Here is a 22,501-nt window from a genome sequence, read left to right on the forward strand (position 1 = left end):
CCCCCCTCCCCTCCCCCCCCCCCTCTTCTCCCTCACGTTTATACACGGAATGCCGGGTACTTCCCCCCCCCCCTCCCCTCTTCTCCCCTCCCCCCCTCTCCTCCCCTCCTCTCCCCTCCCCCCCCTCTCCTCCCCTCCCCCCCATTCCCCTCCCCTCCTCTTCCCCCCTCCCCTTCCCCTCCCCTCCCCCGCCCGGCAATGCCGGGTACTTCTGCTAGTCCTATATATTTTTGAGGTCAAAAGGTCTACATAGGCCAAAGTCAGCCACTTTTTTTTCACATTTCTAAAATCCTCAATTTTCATCTGATTGACTTGAAATTTGAATAGGATTTCCATATCGGCTAACTGAATTCAACCAAGCGCTATTTTAGAGATCAACATAGGCCAAAAGGTCAACATAGGCCAAAGGTCAACCACTTTTTTTCAAATATCTAAAATCCTCTTTCATCCGATTGACTTAAAATTTGAATAGGATTTCCATATCGGCTAACTGAATTCAACCACCAACTATTTTTGAGATCAGCATCGGCCAAAAGGTCAACATAGGCCAAAGGTCAACAACCATTTCAAATTTCTAAAATCCTCAATTTTCATCCGTTTGACTTGAAATTTGAATAGGATTTTCATTACAGCTAACTGAATTCAACCACTAACTATTTTTTTGATCAACATAGGCCAAAGGTTAACCATTTTTTTCAAATTCCTAAAATCCTCAATTTTCATCCGATTGACTTGAAATCTGAATAGGATTTGCATATCAGCTTAGTGAAACCAACCACCAACTATTTTTGAGGTCAACATAGGCCAAAATGTCAACATAGCCTGAATTTCTAAAATTGTCAATTTATCAGATTAACTTAAACTTTGAAGACGATTTGCATATCAGGTCACTGAATTCAACCACTAATTATTTTTGAGGTCCAAATGATGCTCGACTGAGTGCCATTGTACGTTGTTCTGTTTTGCCAAGCGTGTCGCTCTACGAGTGATTTTTCATTTGTTTGTTTGTCCGCTCACCTTTAATCGCCCACAGGTCACTATTTTAAAATGATTTTCAAAAAACTTCACCCAACGGTAGAGTCGGTGGTCCAACAGACTCCTATTCATTTTTGAGGTCAAAAGGTCAACCAACATAGGCAGTCCAAAGGTCAACCACTTTTTTCAAACTTCTGAAATCCTCAATTTTCATCCGATTGACTTGAGATTTGAATAGGATTTTCATATCGGCTAACTGAATTCAACCACAAACCATTTTTGAGATCAACATAGGCCAAAAGGTCAACATAGGCCAAAAGTCAATAAACACCACCTTTAGAGGCCATTTTTCCCCGCAAAGCGGGGGTTGGCCTTTTTCGGGAACCGTGGTTGTTGTTGTTTTTCAGTCCCCTTTTTGAAGCAATGTTTTACGGCCGGATGCCCTTCCTGACGCCAACCCTTTTTGCCGCCTTTAACGACAAACGGAATTACCAGTGAACTGGTACTCAATTAACCGACCTCGGAAGGATGACAGGCTGAGTCAACCCCCCTGGCGTTAATTCAGCGATCGACCGGGATTCGAACCCAGGATCCTAGGATCCTAAGCCGGCACCCTAGCCGCTAGCCCAACAACAGGGATAAAGGCCAAAAGTCAATATCCTTTTCAAATCTCTAAAATCCACAATTTTCATCTGATTAACTTGAAATCGGAATAAGATTTGCATATCAGCTAACTGAATTCAACCACCAACTATTTTTGAGATCAACATGGGCAAAATTTCTAAAATTGGCAATTTTCATCTGATTGACTTGAAATTTGAAGTGGATTTGCACATTTCATCATTGAATTCCACAACTAATTATTTTTGACGTCAACATAGGCCAACGTTCTAAAATCCTAATTTTTCAGCCTATTGATTTGAAATTTGAAGAGGATTTGCACATCAATTGTTACTGAATTCAACCACCAAATAATTTGAGGTCAAAAGGTCAACACAGGGCTAATTTATAAAATTAAGACATAGGGCCTGTATATCATCTCTCAAAAATATATACTGTATAATCATGATATCAAAAAGTTGTAGACGCGTTACGACAAAACTAGGTGGATTTGAGTTGGTGAGGTAACAAGAACAAGAACCACCTTTCGAGGCCATTTTTCCCTGCAGAGCAGGTGTTGGCCTTTTTCGGGCACCGCGGTCCCCTTTTTGAAGCAATGTTTTATGGCCGGATGCCCTTCCTGCCACCAACCCTGTTAGTCGCCCCTTGCGACACACAGGGAATTACCAGTGAACTGGTACTCAATTTGCCGACCAGGAGGGATGACATGCTGAGTGGACCCCCCTGGCGTTAATTCAGTGATCAAATTGATTCAGCGATTCATCCTTGTCACACACCCAACCTGTCCATCGTCTCGTCCATTCGATCCCAGGATCCTAGGATCCCAAGCCGGCACCCTAACTGCTAGGCCAACACCAGGCGAGGTAACAAGAACAAGCCGATTCAATTTTGGTTTCGATCCAACCTATCAGTGTTAGAAAAAACATAATCTGTTCAGCCCGGCGGAGGTATGAGTTCTATTGAAGGAGTGATTTATTTATTTATTTATTACCCCACACTGCCAGATTATTAAATACCAAGCACAAAGTTCTGTATTCGTCTCCAATAACCAAACAGAATGTATGGTAGAACGATAGATGAAACAGACAGGACATTGAGGTTTTGCTAACCACCATGGCAAGAAGCTGACGTCTCGGACATTACACCCTCTCTTTTGCTCTGATGAAGGGTTAATGCCTGAAATAATAATAATAATAATAATAATAATAATTCATTGATTTTGTATCGCGCTTTTCAAGTAGCCCAAAGGCGCTTTGACAAAGGCAAAGGCAAAAGGAGGGAGAAGGAGAAGAGATAGTCAGGGGTTAAATGCTGTGGGTTGAATGTTGAATGCAGTGTTGAACAGGTGGGTCTTTAGTGATGTTTTGAATGTGGTGAGTGAGGAGGAGTCTCTGATGGTGTGAGGTAGTGAGTTCCAGAGGGTGGGAGCAGCGATGGAGAAGGCCCTGTCCCCCCAGGATCTGAATTTGGTCTGGATGGAGGGGGTCAGGAGGTTGGTACCAGCAGAGCGGAGGTTGCGGGTGGGAGTGTGTCTGGAGAGGAGGTCAGCCAGGTAGGATGGGGCCGGGTTATGGAGGGCTTTGTATGTCAAGAGGAGGATTTTGTACTGGATTCTCTGGGGGATGGGGAGCCAGTGAAGCTTGTAAAGGACGGGGGTGATGTGGTCACGGGTCCGGGAATGGGTGAGTAGACGGGCAGCGGAGTTCTGAATGTATTGGAGTTTATTGGTGATTTTTGAGGGTGAACCATAGAGGAGGCTATTGCAGTAGTCCAGACGGGAGGTGATGAAGGCGTGGATGAGGGTTTCTGCAGCCGTGGAGGAGAGGGATGAGCGGAGACGGGCAATGTTTTTCAGGTGAAAGAAGGCTGTCTTTGTGATCTGTTTAGTGTATTTGTCGAAGGAGAGGGTTTGGTCAAAGCAGACGCCAAGATTCCGGATGTGAGGGGAGGTGGATACTGGGATACCGTCGATGTTGAGGGCAAAGTTATGGGTGGATTTGGTGAGCGTTTTTGGGCCAATGATGATTATTTCAGATTTATCACAGTTAAGCTTGAGGAAGTTGATTTGAAGCCAGGATTTTATTTCAGTGATGCAGTTTGTCAGGATAGAGTGGGTGTCGGTGGAGACGGACTTGGTGGAGATGAAAAGCTGGATGTCATCGGCGAAGCAGTGGAATTGGAGACCATGACGGTGGATTAAGTGACCAAGGGGGGACAGGTACAGGATGAAGAGGAGGGGGCCGAGAACTGAACCTTGGGGGACACCTTGGGGGAGGGGAGCAGTGGGGGATTTGCAGTTATTGATGGAGATGAACTGGCGTCTGTCAGAGAGGTATGATTTAATCCAAGAGAGGGCAGTGCCGGTAACGTTAAAGGTGGATTCAAGTCGGGTGAGGAGGATGGTGTGATCGATGGTGTCAAAGGCAGCGCTGAGGTCGAGGAGGACGAGAATGTTGAGGTTGCCAGCGTCAGAGGAGAGGAGAAGGTCGTTGGTGATTTTGAGGAGAGCAGTTTCAGTACTGTGGTTGGAGCGGAATCCGGTTCCTTCTTCAGCTTCTTGTCAGCTTCTTCCTTTCCACAGCAGTTAACATACCTTAACCTCCTGATTTCATCCTTTCTTCCACTTGACCGCTGACAGATAGATACTTGCCTTCAACAGCAAGACGAGTTAGTTATTACCTCCGCCACCAAAGGTGGATGGAGGTTATGTTTTCACCCCTGTCTGTCTGTTTGTCCGTTTGTTTGTGAACAAGATATCTCAAAAAGTTGTGGACGGATTTGGATGAAACTTGGTGGACCTGTTGGGTGTCTGGCAAGGACGATTTGATTAGATTTTGGTGAGGATCCGGATCCAGCTAGTATAATTTTTTAAGTGATTCTTCACCATTGAGTGATATGGCCAACCAGGTAGAGGTATGCTCTCGACTGAGTGCCGTTCTTGTTTTTTTTTGTTTTTTAAGTGATTCTTCACCATTAAGAGACCACCGATGCAGTTTGCCCTGTAGGTTGGAGAAGGAATTGGAACAGGTTGCCTGGGATAGCACACCTTTTCGCCAAACAATGAATGCCAGCAGATCAGGTCACCTAGGTTAATGTCCATCTGAGGGATGGCACACACATTGCCGAATCATATGCGCCCTCCTCCCTCTCGCCCTCCAACATTTAAGGACAGAGCACAGAAAAACAGCCATAGGTTGGCAACCGTTGCACAGGATCGAGGGACAGAATGGCCTCCTCCCTGCATTGAAGTTCTTTGTAAGGGAACTTATTAACGATACCGCTGATGCAGTGTCCCCTGTAGGTTCGCGTGACTGCGACACATCGCCTATTCGACGTAGAAAGACACCTTAAACGTCCACAAACAAATGCTAGCAGCCGGGTCACCAGCTTTACATCAATTTGACAGAATGTACACGTAATGTGATGCAGCGCCCTGCCTGTGAATCACATATCCCACAACCAAGCCGAGAATAGCTAGCTGGCTGGGCCGAGAAACAAAAACAGACTCGACAGCTCAAATTTATTGCTGGGCCGGGAGTCCATCATAGCTCGAGACAGCTGAAATGGAAGTGCACAACCACTGTATCATCCTGCCAGGACTACATTTATGGGAAAAAAATGATGAAATTGATTAAACTCAGTGATAAATGCAAAACTTCAGCAACCACATGCATATTCCACTTTATATATATATATATATACGTGTGTGTGTATGTGACTGGCTCTGGCAAAAGCAGACACTTGGAGGCATTTCTCTTAGCAAGAAAAAGCCAAAGAGAGTCAAAATATGATCACAAGGACCAAATTGAGATTTTATACGGATAGAAGGAGTAACTTCTCTAGATTATGCACCAAAACATTTTTCCAAGAATCAACAGAAAAGTTGTGAAATTCGACGAAGAATCTAAAATGTCATTCTCAAAATGTGCTCAGAAAGTCACGATTCCTCGGTCAAAAGGACACGAAGATCGCGAAATTTCGATGTTTTACTACGAGCCATACATTGCAATTCAAAGGAGATCCCTGACATACATGTTTGGTATGAATGAAAAGCTCTACGTGTGCACATTGTTTGTGCGTGTGAACTGTATTGTGAACTTTGAACCTAATTATCTCCATTGTTTAAACGAAAATATAATTGTCATTAAAATACCATAACTTCGTTAATCTTCATTCAATTAACATAATGTATATATCAAATGAAAGTGAAAAGCATGGGGAATCAGATGATATCAAAATCTCAATTTTTGCCCCCAAGTGTCTGCTTTTGCCAGAGTCAGTCAGTCTCAGTCTCACTCACTCTCACTCTCACTCACACTCTCTCACACACACACACACACACACACACACACACACACACACACACACACACACACACACACACACACACACACACACACACACACACACACACGTATATATATATATATATATATATATACACATACTATGATTCCATACTTTAGAAAAACGTCATACATGCTGGAGGGGGAGGTGGTTATATTTGCTTTCCAGCATGGTTGGTATTCGAATTCCAGGCGAGAGCGTTTGCCATACAAAATATTGCGGGCACTATCTTCCTAAGAAAAAAATTGTATATAGTTCTTCGCCCAATCTCTCAATGGTGAAGAATCACTATAAAAACGAGATGGTGTTCATAGAATACTTACCCTGCGCAGTCAACTTGGTGTGAGCCAACTCTTCTGTTTTTGAACGTTTCTTTTTTTTTGATCCAATATGGCTGCCAGACCACGTGAGTGATGACATCATAAATTTATATTCTCTAAATAATTTTTGTATAGATCATGCTCAATAAATTTCAAACTGATCAGACCAGGCGTTGTCCCTGTCGAATTATGACGTCAGAATTAAGGCACCGATGACATCATCATCAACATATCTTATTCCCCATTGAGATTTCTTTACAATAAGCCATGTCTCATTTTTCCTATTCAGCGCTTTTGGAGATATAGAGGTGCAATGTGTTTCGTTATTTCCAAGATGGCGCCTGTAACATGCGACCTATGACGTCATGATTATCATTACAATATTCCAAAGGAGGAGGCCCTCCTATGGTGAAAATTCCATGTCTTTTTTTTGTCAAAATTGTGTCAAAACATGTCAAAACATGTCAAAATTTCATTTTTTTCTTTCTTTCTCAACAATGGATGGAGGTCCTCAATGCCAAACAGGAAATTAGAGCAGTCTCCCTTGACATATCACATGCCTTCGATACGGTCTGGCACCCCGCTCTGCTCACCAAACTCTCCTCTTTTGGTATCCATGGAAATCTCCACACATGGCTGGCGGACTTCCTCTCTAGTTGTAGTCAACGTGTGGCCCTGAATGGGTTTCTCTCATCTCCTCTTCCTGTTCAGGCTGGAGTTCCCCAAGGCAGTGTTCTGGGCCCTGTGCTTTTTCTGCTCTTCATCAATGATCTCTCTGACTCTCTTGAAATTCCTCTTTATCTCTTTGCTGATGACTCAACTCTCAGTCGCTCCATTCTTCATCCCTCAGATCGGCAGTCTGCAGCCTCCTCACTCTCTGCAGACCTGGACAAAATCACAGACTGAGCAAACAAGTGGAACATGTCTTTCAATCCTGACAAATCTCACACTCTTACGATGTCTCTCCGAAAAGACCGACTGGACAACCCTCCCATCCACTTTCTGAATAATCCTCTCCAAGAAGTTCTGTCACTCAAGCTTTTGGGTCTCACTATCTGCCATGATCTTTCCTGGGAAAACCACATTTCAAATCTGGCCTCCAAAGCCAGTCGCTGACTGGGCATCCTCCGTCGTGCGAAGTCCTTCCTTGGCACACCTAAGCTCCTCACCACATACAAGGCTTTCATCCACAGCTCAATGGAATACTGCTCTCCCCTCTGGGCCGGTGCTCCTGCCTCACACCTAGCTCGTCTTCACGCTGTTGAAACCAAAGCATTCAGAATCATTGGAATCTCCCACGATGAAGCTAACTCAAAGGGCCTCTCACTCACTCACCGCAGGCAGGTTGGTGGTCTTTCCATCTTCTACCGACTCCTCTCTGGCCTTTCCCCCCCGCTCTCCCTGGGCTCTGTCCCGCAAATATTCCTACAGGTCGCACAAGATCTGCCTGCAACCCTCTTATGGTTAAACTGCCAAAATCAAGACTCTCTGCTCATCTTCACTCCTTCATTCCTCTTTTCTCCCGCCTCTGGAACAAACTCCCTCACTCTCTTCAATCCCACTCCACCCTCCAGGTCTTTAAAACAGCTGTTCACCACCATCTCTTATCTTCCCCCATCCAAAACCTTCTACCCCCGCTAATTTCACCCCAATTCCACTTTTTGAAATACCAACTTCTGTCCTGGAAGTCCTTGGTGTTCTTGTGTTTTATACTTCTCCCTCCACCCCCCCCCCCCCTCTTCCCACGCCTCCTCCCCCCAAGCCCTCTCCCTTCCACACATCTCCCTGCTCTCAAATGTTGTGTTTGTGTGCTTCCCCTTCTCTCCCCATCTTGTCTTCCGCTCCCTCTTTTTATATATTTTGTTTGTCTGGTTGATTTGTTTGTAAAGTAAATGTTAGCTCTTTCACGAGCCTCGATTCAGTATACAACAACAACAAAAAAAAAGAAGAAAAAAAAGTCAATCGGACCAACGGTTGCCGAGAAAATGAATTATTAAAATGCTGACACGGCACACACTTTACTTTACTGAAATGCAGTCACGTACGTACCTGAATGCTTAACCCCGCTTTTCGCTTCGCGAGCGCAGGGTAATTATCGTATACGGATCCAGATCTTTACCAAAATCGAATCGATTCATCCTTGTCACACACCCAACCTGTCCACCAAGTCTCTTCTGAATCCGTCCACAACTTTTTGAGATATTGTGCTCGCAGAGAGGGGTGAAAACATAACCCCTGTCCACCTTCGGTGGTGGAGGGAACAAAGCTTTGACCATCAGGTATAATATCCCCTCACTTCACGGTTGTTTCCCCTCTCTCTCTCCACATTCTTAGTTATGCTCTACCAACAAGTCCGGTCTGCAGGTGTGCACCATTGACTGGCACTAACCTTATGCCTAGGTCACACATAGGCGGATATTTTGACGACTACCGGCGACTGCCGGCGATCAAGATTTTTCAGCGACTACTGGCGACTACTGGCGATGTCGGGTGGTAATGTGACCATAAAATATGGTCAGGCGGCAGTATGGCGACTGCAGGCGGCCACATTGACTCGTAACTCAGCCGCCACTAGTCCTACTGCTGTCGTCGTCAGTCTCCCATAGCCGCAGGGGAGACGTGACAGTTCTTCTGTAGTCGATATGCAGCCGCAACAGTGTCGGGCCGTAGTCGGGAAGATGCCGCAGGAAGGCCGTATGGCATTCGCATCTCTGCCGTGCTAGCTGGTGGGGGCGATTGCGGAAGACCATGAGCGACTGGGTTGCGGCCGCTTTACGCTCTTATTACGGATACCGACGACAGCATGGCGGTTCCATCACGACAGCATGGCGGATTTTTTTCCATTGCGACTGAGCGCGCCGTTTTTAAACATTTTAAAAACTTTTTGGCCCCTTTGCGACTCTTGCCGACTACAGGCGACCTTGGGAGGATAACCACGACTACAGGCGACCGTCCATTACGGTTTCATTACGATTGTCGGCGGATGGTGGCGATTTTTTCAGTCGCCAGTAGTCGCCGACAAATCCGCCTATGTGTGACCTAGGCATTAGGTCTGAAACAGACAATAGGAAAAAATGTGGGAACATGTCAAACCCATCCACTAAAGGAGAATTTTGTCACTTTGGGACAGCTTACCTTTCTTTTTCTTTAATACAACTAACAATTTTGTGTATACAAGGATGCAAATGCAAATGATCCTGTTTCATATTTTTCTTTCCTTCACAGAGGTTCTTGCCCAGTTGCCTTCATGATGCCACTCATCCACAGAGTGCTGATGACATGGCTTTTCACCATGTTCTTCTTGGTCCTCGTCGTCTTGAAGTTGGACAATCGCGCACCTTGGAACTGGTTCTTGGTTTTCATTCCACTGTGGGTGTTCGATTTGATACTGCTCCTCATCCTGGTCGTTCGCCTCATCAGCAATTGCCGCACTGGCTACGACCAGGCGGAGGTTTCCTTACGAAAGGAGGTCTGGTACTTGGTGGCGATGCTCCTAAAGGTGTCTTTCCTGCTGGTGCTTTGCTTTCACCTTGAGGGCTTCACCACAGCACCCTTGTACCTGCTCTTCATTCCGCTTTGGCTCCTACTGTTAGGGGCGATGATTGACCTTGGGCACCATGTTTTCTGTGTGCTGTCCTAGCGGCAAGAGCCTTGGGACTCCAAAGCCAGGACGACAGCAGTCAATGGCTTGCAATTGTGAAGCCAACCACTGCAATTGAGCATTGCGGGACTGGATTAAGAATAGCAAACCCAATCAAATTTGGTTCCACATGTGTAAGAGGGGAAGCTATAAAACGAAAAGGACGGTAAGGAAGTGTGGGTTGTGTGGAGGTATGGGTGGATGATCAATTACCATTTTACACATATTAAATAGACGACTCCTTTTCATGATCCACAATTTTAGTTAAAGTGCAAGAGGTTCCTCGGTTGGTACTTGCACACCAATTTGAGGAGCTGTGTTGAAGTTGCAGTTATCACTCGTCACAAAATTCTGACCAACTGATCTCCGAGCAATGCAGGATGCATCCTGGATAAAAGAACACACGACCTGCCTATTTTCGAAGACTCGGATCTTTGGCAACTTTGTCATATTCCAAAAATAATGAGACACAGCAAGCTAAGCGCTCCCCGACAAAAGTGACAAATTCAATTCAAATCCATTGCAAACGGAATTGCAGTCAAAACTTTTTATACATTACCTGCTGGAAAGTTAACTGAGCTTGAAATCATTTCAACCTTTCCGCTTCTCTGTAATAACTTGTATTAAACCTGTGAATATTTGTTGCCTTTGGTCTTGGGTTACTTTTCCCTCCAATCAAAATGCGAGACTTCAACAATGTTCAGTAAAAAGTAAACGGGAATGACCGCAAGCAAAGTGGTCACAACCTGCGACAAAATCCGGTAACAGGCCACTTGGGAAACACACATTTAATGCGCTGTTAGAAGATGAACTCAACACCTCCAATCCATGTCAGCCTCCACCATGGCTATGTCAGATCGATACGATTCGTCACACGGTCGTGGATTGTTTAACTCCAATATTGGACCGTTCAAAAATCACTTTGCAATATTTTTTTAGGGAGCTGCGTGTGATATGTACCTTCAAATAAGTCTAGCCTGGGTTCGAATCCCGACCCAGCTATAAACTGTTATCCTTGTATTTCACAGGCTGGGCGATTCATCAGTGTGTGCCGTCCCTCAGATGGACGTTAAATGGGCGTCAAGTCTGGACGTTAAACATCCCATGATGTCCCTTGCGAAGAGTCGTTGAACTAGGTCCGGCACCGTGGCCAGATTCCAAATTTCTGCCCAAACCAGCAGAGGGGGTATTGCATCAGAGCAGCACCCCTAGCCAATGATACTACCCCACAGCCTTGTGCTGCATCCGAAGAAGAAGTGGTTTACAAGATATCGCGCCGGACGGACGCACGGACAGCCGTATGGCAACCCAAAAACTGCCTCCACCGCCATAGGCTGCTTCCTTACTTGATGCTCAGCATGTAAAAGGCCGAGTGGCCTCGTTGGTCCATTGGACCAAATTTTCATCGGTCTTCACAGCTTTGGAGCATTCCTGCCTGCTGTACTGACCCAGCATTAGATTGCCTTTCACCAAACCCAGATGTCCTTAGGCGAGGCCCTAAAGCAGGGATTTTATACGTTAATTATTATTGCCAAATTGTACTATTATTATTGTTGTTAATATTATAAGTATTAATTAATATATGCTTTGTTACAATGTTATCATTGTTTTTTGTTATTCATTTTGTAATTAAAATGCCATGCCCTGGAAGGACCCATTAAACTGCTCCATTCATATTAACATGGCACGCATTTAGAAACATGGGAATTCCTCCGGATTATTTGTAGTTAATTAGTCTAAGCAACTCAGAAGACATTTGATGATCATTTTGGTGTATCACATTCCACATCAGGAAGCTTCAGTAGAATTCGACAAAAAACATGACTGACACAGACACACACACAGACACACACACATAGACACACACACACACAGTGTTTCAAATTGGAAAACATGCCACATACGCTGGAAAGGCATTGGCAAACCATGAAACCACCCAGTATAACCTTTGCCAACAAACAACTTCGGCAGCACCAATGCTCTGTAGAGTAAGGTTACATCAAAACAAAACAAAAAACATTCACTTTTTTCACTTCTCACAAAATTTTCCTCTTTCAAACTGAAACACTCTCATGCCTGATAGAAAGGTCAGTTACACGATTCGCAACAAAATGCACTCCCTCTGGGCAACAATGAATAGACAGCAACTTTATTGCAGTGTATCATATGATATCACCCAATGAGATCCTTTGGCTGAAGATAAATCAGGAGCGATATCACGCAGTGAGCCGCTTTGGCTGAAGATAAACCAGGAAGGATATCGCCCAATGAGCTCCTTTGGCTGAAGATAAATCAGGAAGGATATCACCCAATGAGCCGCTTTGGCTGAAGATATATCAGGAAGGATATCACCCAATGAGCCGCTTTGGCTGAAGATAAATCAGGAAGGATATCACCCAATGAGCTCCTTTGGCTGAAGATAAATCAGGAGGGATATCACCCAATGAGCCGCTTTGGCTGAAGATAAATCAGGAAGGATATCACCCAATGAGCTCCTTTGGCTGAAGATAAATCAGGAAGGATATCACCCAATGAGCCGCTTTGGCTGAAGATAAATCAGGAAGGATATCACCCAATGAGCTCCTTTGGCTGAAGATAAATCAGGAAGGATATCACCCAATGAGCTCCTTTGGCTGAAGATAAATCAGGAAGGATATCACCCAATGAGCCGCTTTGGCTAAAGATAAATCAGGAAGGATATCACCCAATGAGCTCCTTTGGCTGAAGATAAATCAGGAGCGCTATCACCCAATGAGCTCCTTTGGCTGAAAATAAATCAGTAGCGCTATCACCCAATGAGCCACTTTGGCTGAAGATAAATCAGGAAGGATATCACCCAATGAGCTGCTTTGGCTGAAGATAAATCAGGAAGGATATCACCCAATGAGCTCCTTTGGCTGAAGATAAATCAGGAAGGATATCACCCAATGAGCCGCTTTGGCTGAAGATAAATCAGGAAGGATATCACCCAATGAGCTCCTTTGGCTGAAGATAAATCAGGAAGGATATCACCCAATGAGCTCCTTTGGCTGAAGATAAATCAGGAAGGATATCACCCAATGAGCCGCTTTGGCTAAAGATAAATCAGGAAGGATATCACCCAATGAGCTCCTTTGGCTGAAGATAAATCAGGAGCGCTATCACCAATGAGCTCCTTTGGCTGAAAATAAATCAGTAGCGCTATCACCCAATGAGCTGCTTTGGCTGAAGATAAATCAGGAAGGATATCACCCAATGAGCTGCTTTGGCTGAAGATAAATCAGGAAGGATATCACCCAATGAGCCGCTTTGGCTGAAGATAAATCAGGAAGGATATCACCCAATCAGCTCCTTTGGCTGAAGATAAATCAGGAGGGATATCACCCAATGAGATCCTTTGGCTGAAGATAGATCAGGAGCGATATCACCCAATGAGCTCCTTTGGCTGAAGATAAATCAGGAGGGATATCACCCAATGAGCGCCTTTGTCTGAAGATATATCAGAAAGGATATCACCCAATGAGCTCCTTTGGCTGAACATAAATCAGGAGCGATATCACCCAATGAGTGGCTTTGTCTGAAGATAAATCAGGAAGGATATCACCCAATGAGCTCCTTTGGCTGAACATAAATCAGGAGCGACATCACCCAATGAGCTCCTTTGGCTGAAGATAAATCAGGAAGGATATCACCCAATGAGCCATGTTGGCTAAAGATAAATCAGGAGCGATATCACCCAATGAGCTCCTTTGTCTGAAGATAAATCAGGAGCGATATCACCCAATGAGCCATGTTGGCTGAAGATAAATCAGGAGCGATATCACCCAATGAGCTCCTTTGTCTGAAGATAAATCAGGAGCGATATCACCCAATGAGCCACGTTGGCTGAAGATAAATCAGGAAGGATATCACTCAATGAGATCCTTTGGCTGAAGATAAATCAGGAAGGATATCACCCAATGAGCTCCTTTGGCTGAAGATAAATCAGGAAGGATATCACCCAATGAGCTCCTTTGGCTGAAGATAAATCAGGAAGGATATCACCCAATGAGCCGCTTTGGCTAAAGATAAATCAGGAAGGATATCACCCAATGAGCTCCTTTGGCTGAAGATAAATCAGGAGCGCTATCACCCAATGAGCTCCTTTGGCTGAAAATAAATCAGTAGCGCTATCACCCAATGAGCCACTTTGGCTGAAGATAAATCAGGAAGGATATCACCCAATGAGCTGCTTTGGCTGAAGATAAATCAGGAAGGATATCACCCAATGAGCTCCTTTGGCTGAAGATAAATCAGGAGGGATATCACCCAATGAGCCGCTTTGGCTGAAGATAAATCAGGAAGGATATCACCCAATGAGCTCCTTTGGCTGAAGATAAATCAGGAAGGATATCACCCAATGAGCCGCTTTGGCTGAAGATAAATCAGGAAGGATATCACCCAATGAGCTCCTTTGGCTGAAGATAAATCAGGAAGGATATCACCCAATGAGCTCCTTTGGCTGAAGATAAATCAGGAAGGATATCACCCAATGAGCCGCTTTGGCTAAAGATAAATCAGGAAGGATATCACCCAATGAGCTCCTTTGGCTGAAGATAAATCAGGAGCGCTATCACCAATGAGCTCCTTTGGCTCAAAATAAATCAGTAGCGCTATCACCCAATGAGCTGCTTTGGCTGAAGATAAATCAGGAAGGATATCACCCAATGAGCTGCTTTGGCTGAAGATAAATCAGGAAGGATATCACCCAATGAGCCGCTTTGGCTGAAGATAAATCAGGAAGGATATCACCCAATCAGCTCCTTTGGCTGAAGATAAATCAGGAGGGATATCACCCAATGAGATCCTTTGGCTGAAGATAGATCAGGAGCGATATCACCCAATGAGCTCCTTTGGCTGAAGATAAATCAGGAGGGATATCACCCAATGAGCGCCTTTGTCTGAAGATAAATCAGAAAGGATATCACCCAATGAGCTCCTTTGGCTGAACATAAATCAGGAGCGATATCACCCAATGAGTGGCTTTGTCTGAAGATAAATCAGGAAGGATATCACCCAATGAGCTCCTTTGGCTGAACATAAATCAGGAGCGACATCACCCAATGAGCTCCTTTGGCTGAAGATAAATCAGGAAGGATATCACCCAATGAGCCATGTTGGCTAAAGATAAATCAGGAGCGATATCACCCAATGAGCTCCTTTGTCTGAAGATAAATCAGGAGCGATATCACCCAATGAGCCATGTTGGCTGAAGATAAATCAGGAGCGATATCACCCAATGAGCTCCTTTGTCTGAAGATAAATCAGGAGCGATATCACCCAATGAGATCCTTTGAAGATAAATCAGGAGCAATATCACCCAATGAGCCGCTTTGGCTGAAGAAAAATCAGGAGCGATATCACCCAATGAGATCCTTTGAAGATAAATCAGGAGCAATATCACCCAATGAGATCCTTTGGCTGAAGATAAATCAGGAAGGATATCACCCAATAAGCTGCTTTGTCTGAAGATAAATCAGGAGCGATATCACCCAATGAGCTGCTTTGTCTGAAGATAAATCAGGAGCGATATCACCCAATGAGATCCTTTGAAGATAAATCAGGAGCAATATCACCCAATGAGCCGCTTTGGCTGAAGAAAAATCAGGAAGGATATCACCCAATCAGCTCCTTTGGCTGAAGATAAATCAGGAAGGATATCACCCAATGAGATCCTTTGGCTGAAAGATAAATCAGGAGCGATATCACCCAATGAGCCGCTTTGGCTGAAGATAAATCAGGAAGGATATCACCCAATGAGCTCCTTTGGCTGAAGATAAATCAGGAAGGATATCACCCAATGAGCTCCTTTGGCTGAAGATAAATCAGGAAGGATATCACCCAATGAGCCGCTTTGGCTAAAGATAAATCAGGAAGGATATCACCCAATGAGCTCCTTTGGCTGAAGATAAATCAGGAGCGCTATCACCAATGAGCTCCTTTGGCTCAAAATAAATCAGTAGCGCTATCACCCAATGAGCTGCTTTGGCTGAAGATAAATCAGGAAGGATATCACCCCATGAGCTGCTTTGGCTGAAGATAAATCAGGAAGGATATCACCTAATGAGCCGCTTTGGCTGAAGATAAATCAGGAAGGATATCACCCAATCAGCTCCTTTGGCTGAAGATAAATCAGGAGGGATATCACCCAATGAGATCCTTTGGCTGAAGATAGATCAGGAGCGATATCACCCAATGAGCTCCTTTGGCTGAAGATAAATCAGGAGGGATATCACCCAATGAGCGCCTTTGTCTGAAGATAAATCAGAAAGGATATCACCCAATGAGCTCCTTTGGCTGAACATAAATCAGGAGCGATATCACCCAATGAGTGGCTTTGTCTGAAGATAAATCAGGAAGGATATCACCCAATGAGCTCCTTTGGCTGAACATAAATCAGGAGCGACATCACCCAATGAGCTCCTTTGGCTGAAGATAAATCAGGAAGGATATCACCCAATGAGCCATGTTGGCTAAAGATAAATCAGGAGCGATATCACCCAATGAGCTCCTTTGTCTGAAGATAAATCAGGAGCGATATCACCCAATGAGCCATGTTGGCTGAAGATAAATCAGGAGCGATATCACCCAATGAGCTCCTTTGTCTGAAGATAAATCAGGAGCGATATCACCCAATGAGATCCTTTGAAGATAAATCAGGAGCAATATCACCCAATGAGCCGCTTTGGCTGAAGAAAAATCAGGAGCGATATCACCCAATGAGATCCTTTGAAGATAAATCAGGAGCAATATCACCCAATGAGATCCTTTGGCTGAAGATAAATCAGGAAGGATATCACCCAATAAGCTGCTTTGTCTGAAGATAAATCAGGAGCGATATCACCCAATGAGCTGCTTTGTCTGAAGATAAATCAGGAGCGATATCACCCAATGAGATCCTTTGAAGATAAATCAGGAGCAATATCACCCAATGAGCCGCTTTGGCTGAAGAAAAATCAGGAAGGATATCACCCAATCAGCTCCTTTGGCTGAAGATAAATCAGGAAGGATATCACCCAATGAGATCCTTTGGCTGAAAGATAAATCAGGAGCGATATCACCCAATGAGCCGCTTTGGCTAAAGATAAATCAGGAGCGATATCACCCAATGAGCTCCTTTGGCTATAGATAAATCAGGAAGGATATCACCCAATGAGCTCCTTTGTCTGAAGATAAATCAGGAGCGATATCACCCAATGAGCTCCTTTGTCTGAAGATAAATCAGGAGCGATATAACCCAATGAGCGCCTTTGTCTGAAGATAAATCAGGAGCGATATCACCCAATGAGCTCCTTTGGCTGAAGATAAATCAGGAGTGCAATAACCCAATACGCTCCTTTGGCTGAAGATAAATCAGGAGCGCTATCACCCAATGAGCTGCTTTGGCTGAAGATAAATCAGGAGTGCTATCACCCAATGAGCCGCTTTGGCTGAAGATAAATCAGGAAGGATATCACCCAATGAGCCGCTTTGGCTGAAGATAAATGAGGAGCGATATCACCCAATGAGCTCCTTTGTCTGAAGATAAATCAGGAGCGATATCACCCAATGAGCGCCTTTGTCTGAAGATAAATCAGGAGCGATATCATCCAATGAGCTCCTTTGTCTGAAGATAAATCAGGAGCGATATCACCCAATGAGCTCCTTTGGCTGAAGATAAATCAGGAGCGCGATCACACAAAGAGCTCCTTTGGCTGAAGATAAATCAGGAGCGATATCACCCAATGAGCTCCTTTGGCTGAAGATAAATCAGGAGCGCTATCACCCAATGAGCTCCTTTGGCTGAAGATAAATCAGGAGAGCTATCACCCAATGAGCGCCTTTGTCTGAAGATAAATCAGGAGCGATATCACCCAATGAGCCGCTTTGGCTGAAGATAAATCAGGAGGGATATCACTCATTGAGCTGCTTTGGCTGAAGATAAATCAGGAGCGCTATCACCCAATGAGCTCCTTTGGCTGAAGATAAATCAGGAGCGCTATCACCCAATGAGCTCCTTTGGCTGAAGATAAATCAGGAGCGATATCACCCAATGAGCTCCTTTGGCTGAAGATAAATCAGGAGCGCTATCACCCAATGAGCTCCTTTGGCTGAAGATAAATCAGGAGCGCTATCCCCCAATGAGCTCCTTTAGCTGAAGATAAATCAGGAGCGATATCACCCAATGAGCTCCTTTGGCTGAAGAAAAATGAGGAGTGCTATCACCCAATGAGCTCCTTTGGCTGAAGATAAATCAGGAGCGATATCACCCAATGAGCTCCTTTGTCTGAAGATAAATCAGGAGCGATGTTGTGAAAATCAATCAAGTCCACAACCTTGTCCCATAGGTAGGTTTAATAACAATCAGATCTCTGGCATCATCCTGTAAAATACAATCATGCAATATATATATCAGGATCTTGGCATCATATAGGAAGGATCGATAATATTAGTCAAAGCAAGCAAGCCTAGAATATGAGTGGGTACGTACCATCCGAGTCTACATGTCATAGAATAATGTCGCAGGAGTGGCCCGAAGTCGCGGACGTCCAAGGTCTTATAGACGCCTCTCAGTGGTTTAAGCGAGCATCACACCTGGTTTCAACTTTGATACATTTTCACTACATTCTCCCCGCCGTTAGAACAACACTGCCGCTAGGCAGGAATCAAGCGTGCGTCAGCATTAATTGATTAGGGATGTCAATCCATGTCAGCCGGTCCATCCGTAGCGGTCAGGGTGGCGAATTATCCTGCCAGCACGGGTCCGGAAACTACCGGGTACGACATCCCCAAGCCCGGAGTCCCCTGCATCGGAGTAGCTGCTGGAGGCAGGTGTCGGAGTGGGCACCTCAGTGCCTTCAGGCAGGGGTGTATCTGGCGAAGGGAGCGACGGCAGATGCTCCATAGGGGGAGCTTCGGGAGAGTCCATAGACTCGTAAATCGGTTCGTCGATATCCCTATAAGGGTCGATGACCCCACAAGGCTCGAGATGGCGTACGGAGACAGTGGACTCACGTCCATCTGCCGTCATCACACGAGCATGCTCGGGATTAGCCTGGAGTACCTGCACCTTATCCACTAAGGGATCGTACTTGCTCGTGCGAACCGCACGTTTGAGATAAGCCGGCCCCGGCTCAGCGAGCCAACTGGGTAAAGATTGGATACTACCCGAGCTTCTAGGGTGGTGGAACAGTCTTTCGTGAGGAGTCTGGTTGGTGGCCGTACATAGTAGAGCCCTGATCGAGTTCAGCGCCGCAGGTAGCGACCAAGCCCATTTATCTAGGCCCCGGCCGAGGGTCCTGAGGCTTAGCATGACGGCCCTCCATATGATCCCATTGAAGCGTTCGACCTGCCCATTCGCCTGTGGTCTGTACGTAGTGGTGTAACTCGAAGCGACATTATTTTGGAGCAATAATCACCTCATTTCCTGGGACAGGAACACCGCACCCCGATCTGTATGCACGTAGGCCGGATACCCAAACATAGAAAACAAATTCTGCAGGCACCGTATGACTGTGGCAGCCGTCATATCTGCGCACGTGTAAGCGAAAGGGAATCGCGAGTACTCATCAACGATAGTGAGCAGATAACGAGTTACTCGACACCGGCAGCGGGCCTTTGAAATCCATCGCCAATCTCTCCCACGGTCTAGTAGCCCTGACCAGCGTCCCCATGGGAGGATTGTAAAAACGCGGTTTGAGTTCCGCACATACAGCGCAGTCGCGGCAGACCCGGCGGATGTCCTCAACCGAGTACGGCAGATTACCACGACGCACAAAATGAGCGAAACGCGTCACCCCAGGATGACACATAGTGTCGTGCAAAGCGCGCAGACCCTCCAAAGTTATGAGACCCGCACACGTAGCCGGCCTCGATAAGGCGTCGGCGACCAGGTTATCCTTCCCCGGGCGATATTTGATGGTGTAGCAGAAGTCGGCGAGTTCGATACGCCAGCGAGTGATTTTCTCATTCTTTATGCGTTGAGCATGTAAGGTGTCGTACATAAACGCCACGCTTTGTTGGTCCGTGATGATTTGGAAGCATCGCCCGAGCAAGTACGAACGCCATCGCCGAATCGACTCGACGATCGCGTACGCTTCCTTTTCGACAGACGAATGCCTCCGCTCAGCGGAGGTGAGAGTCCGCGAAAAGAAAGCCACAGTGCGCCCCCCCTTGGGAGAGAGTCGCCGCTATCGCATGATCCGAGGCATCACTTTCTAAGACGAAAGATTTGCTCTCGTCGATCGTTGCCACAGCGGCGCCAGCGATGTCGGACTTAAGGCCCCTAAAGGCAGCCAAGGTGGCTGGGCTCATGGGGAACGCGTCGCAGGCCACAAGTGGGCGGAGTTTCGTGGAGAAATTTTGCACCCACTTAGAATAATGGGCGAACAGCCCGAGAGCACGCTTCAGTGAAGCTCGATCGCAGGGCGGGGCCATATCGAGCAAGGGTCGCAGACGCTCCTTATCAGGAGCAACAGAGCCGTGGGTCACGGTGTACCCCTGAAGATCTATCGTGCGCATGGAGTAACGACATTTGGCCTCATTCATGGTTAAGCGATACCTCTGCGCGACCTCGAGGAAGCGCTTCAGATTTGCATCATGATGCCCCTGGTCATGCCCGCAAACCGTAAGATTGTCCAGATATACAAAGACATCGGTCAAGTTCTCCTTAGCGATGAGGTCGTTCATAGCCCTCTGAAAACAGGAAACCCCGTTCGTCACCCCAAAAGGTAGTCGGGTGAACTGGTTTAACCTTTGACCGGATTCAAACGCGGTATAGATGCGGTCGGCCTCGGAGATGGGGATCTGATGATACGCACTACGTAGATCGAGAGTGCTATAGACTGAGTACTGGGCAACCTGTCGAACCAGGGCGTCCATTCCCGGGAGGGGGTAGGCGTCCAGCTGTGTAAATCGATTAATCGTCTGCGAATAGTCGATTACCATTCGTTTGCGATGCGCCTCAATTCGCACCACTAAGACCTGTGCCCGCCACGGCGACCGGCTAGGTTCTATGATACCTTCCTTTAAGAGCTGGGCTGTCTCTTCCGCAATGAATTGCGCGTCAGCTCGTGAGTAGCGCCGCGATTTTACCGCTACCGGTGTGCAGTCCGTGGTCATATTGGGGAACAGCGACAGAGGCTCAATTTCCATCCCTGCGAGTGCACAAACAGCCAGCGTATCAGTACCACCAAATTCCATTTCCAAACGTCCGTGTCGCTTAAGAAAGTCGTGTCCTAACAAGATATCAGCACATAATGCAGGTAAGACCATGAGATGTACATCTGGAAACATTCATCCCTTTATCACCAGCTTCAATCGACATTCCCCTTTTGTGTTGAGCCTAAGCCCTTGGGAGGCCATAAAGATCCGACGGCATGTCCCGAGGATCGGCCATCCGTGTTTTTGCACCAGTCGATGATCGATATAACTATCCGTGGACCCTGTATTGATTAGAGCCCGTGCAAAAATTCCCTCGATCATAAGTGGGATGATGGCCTGAACCAGGCCAGGCGGTCCGGCAGAAGCCGAGCCATCAGAACGAAACGATCGCGCCTCGCGTGTAGATCCAACGCCAGCTACAGTTCTCCGTTTGTTCGAGCAGCCTCCGGAGGGCGCTCGTGTCAAGCGCGTAGTTTGAAAGCCATCTGCAGTCTTCCGTGCCAAAACAGGAGCTTGTAGTTCGTACGAGCAGCCTGCGGATGGCGCTCGTGTCACGCGAGAAGTTTCGAAGCCAACTGCAGTTTGCCGTGCCAAAACAGGAGCTTGTAGTTCGTACGAGCAGCCTTCGGATGGCGCTAGAGTCGCGCGGTGAGTCTCATAGCCATCATGAGACGTTCGGATTCCAGCCAAGGACAGTCACTCCGCGTTTGGGCGTATTTGCGCCATTTGTTTTGGCGGTCCGATGAATCTCACCAAGGTCGAGCGCGCAGCCAGGGGCCCACGAGGAGGTACGCCGCTCATCAAAGGCGGGTGAGGCGCCCGGCTCTGTGCTCGACCCTTTGGCCCGGCGATAAGCACATTCATTGTCACGCGTGTTCGTTTGCCGCGCGCAGCTTTTCGGCACACTTTTGCAAAATGCCCTTTTGTCGAACACAGATGACATATCGCCTCCCGAGCCGGGCACGCCGACCGGGGATGTTGTCGATTCCCGCAGAAATAGCACGTAGCATTTTGTCCGGGCTTTGGACCCGCAGCTGCCGCCAAGCCGGAATCAGGGTCCTCCTCGGGAGAAGCCAGGGGTTCCGGCAGGGATGCCGTGTCGGCTTCCGTGTCGTCGGCGGTAGCCCTCTCCGGTCAGGCTTGACGAGAAATCCCCGCAGTGACACGCATATGATCGTAAGCGTCAGATTGTTCACGAGCTGTAGTGTAGACGTGAGCCAGCCGTAAAGCTTCCGTGAACGTCAAGTCCTCAACTTCAAGAAGCCTCTGTCTAACGGTAGAAGAGCCGATTCCTGAGACAAAAGAATCGCGTACAAGGTCGTCCTGTACTTGCTCGTGTGTCCGTACCTCCTGGGCACTCTCAGCGAGCAGACGTCGCAGCTCTTGTGCGAAGTGGTCTAGCGACTCTGTGGGCTGTTGAGTCCGCTTTGCGAGCAGA

At 46.5% G+C, this 22,501-nt stretch overlaps 1 protein-coding gene across 1 annotated transcript in view; it reads left to right on the top strand.

The window, feature by feature from the left end:
- The window catches only part of TMEM60 (transmembrane protein 60), a 22,178-nt gene extending 11,631 nt beyond the window's left edge, over positions 1-10,547 (top strand). The window contains exon 2 of the mRNA XM_068131405.2: positions 9,489-10,547. Within this exon, the coding sequence (XP_067987506.1) occupies positions 9,511-9,903 (393 nt within the window). The 5' untranslated portion in view covers positions 9,489-9,510 and the 3' untranslated portion in view covers positions 9,904-10,547. The remainder of the gene's footprint in view (positions 1-9,488) is intronic.
- The last annotated feature ends 11,954 nt before the right edge of the window (positions 10,548-22,501 follow it).

Source organism: Myxine glutinosa, chromosome 11 (genome assembly GCF_964187855.1).
Source record: "Myxine glutinosa chromosome 11, kmMyxGlut1.1, whole genome shotgun sequence".
Classification (NCBI taxonomy): domain Eukaryota; kingdom Metazoa; phylum Chordata; class Myxini; order Myxiniformes; family Myxinidae; genus Myxine; species Myxine glutinosa.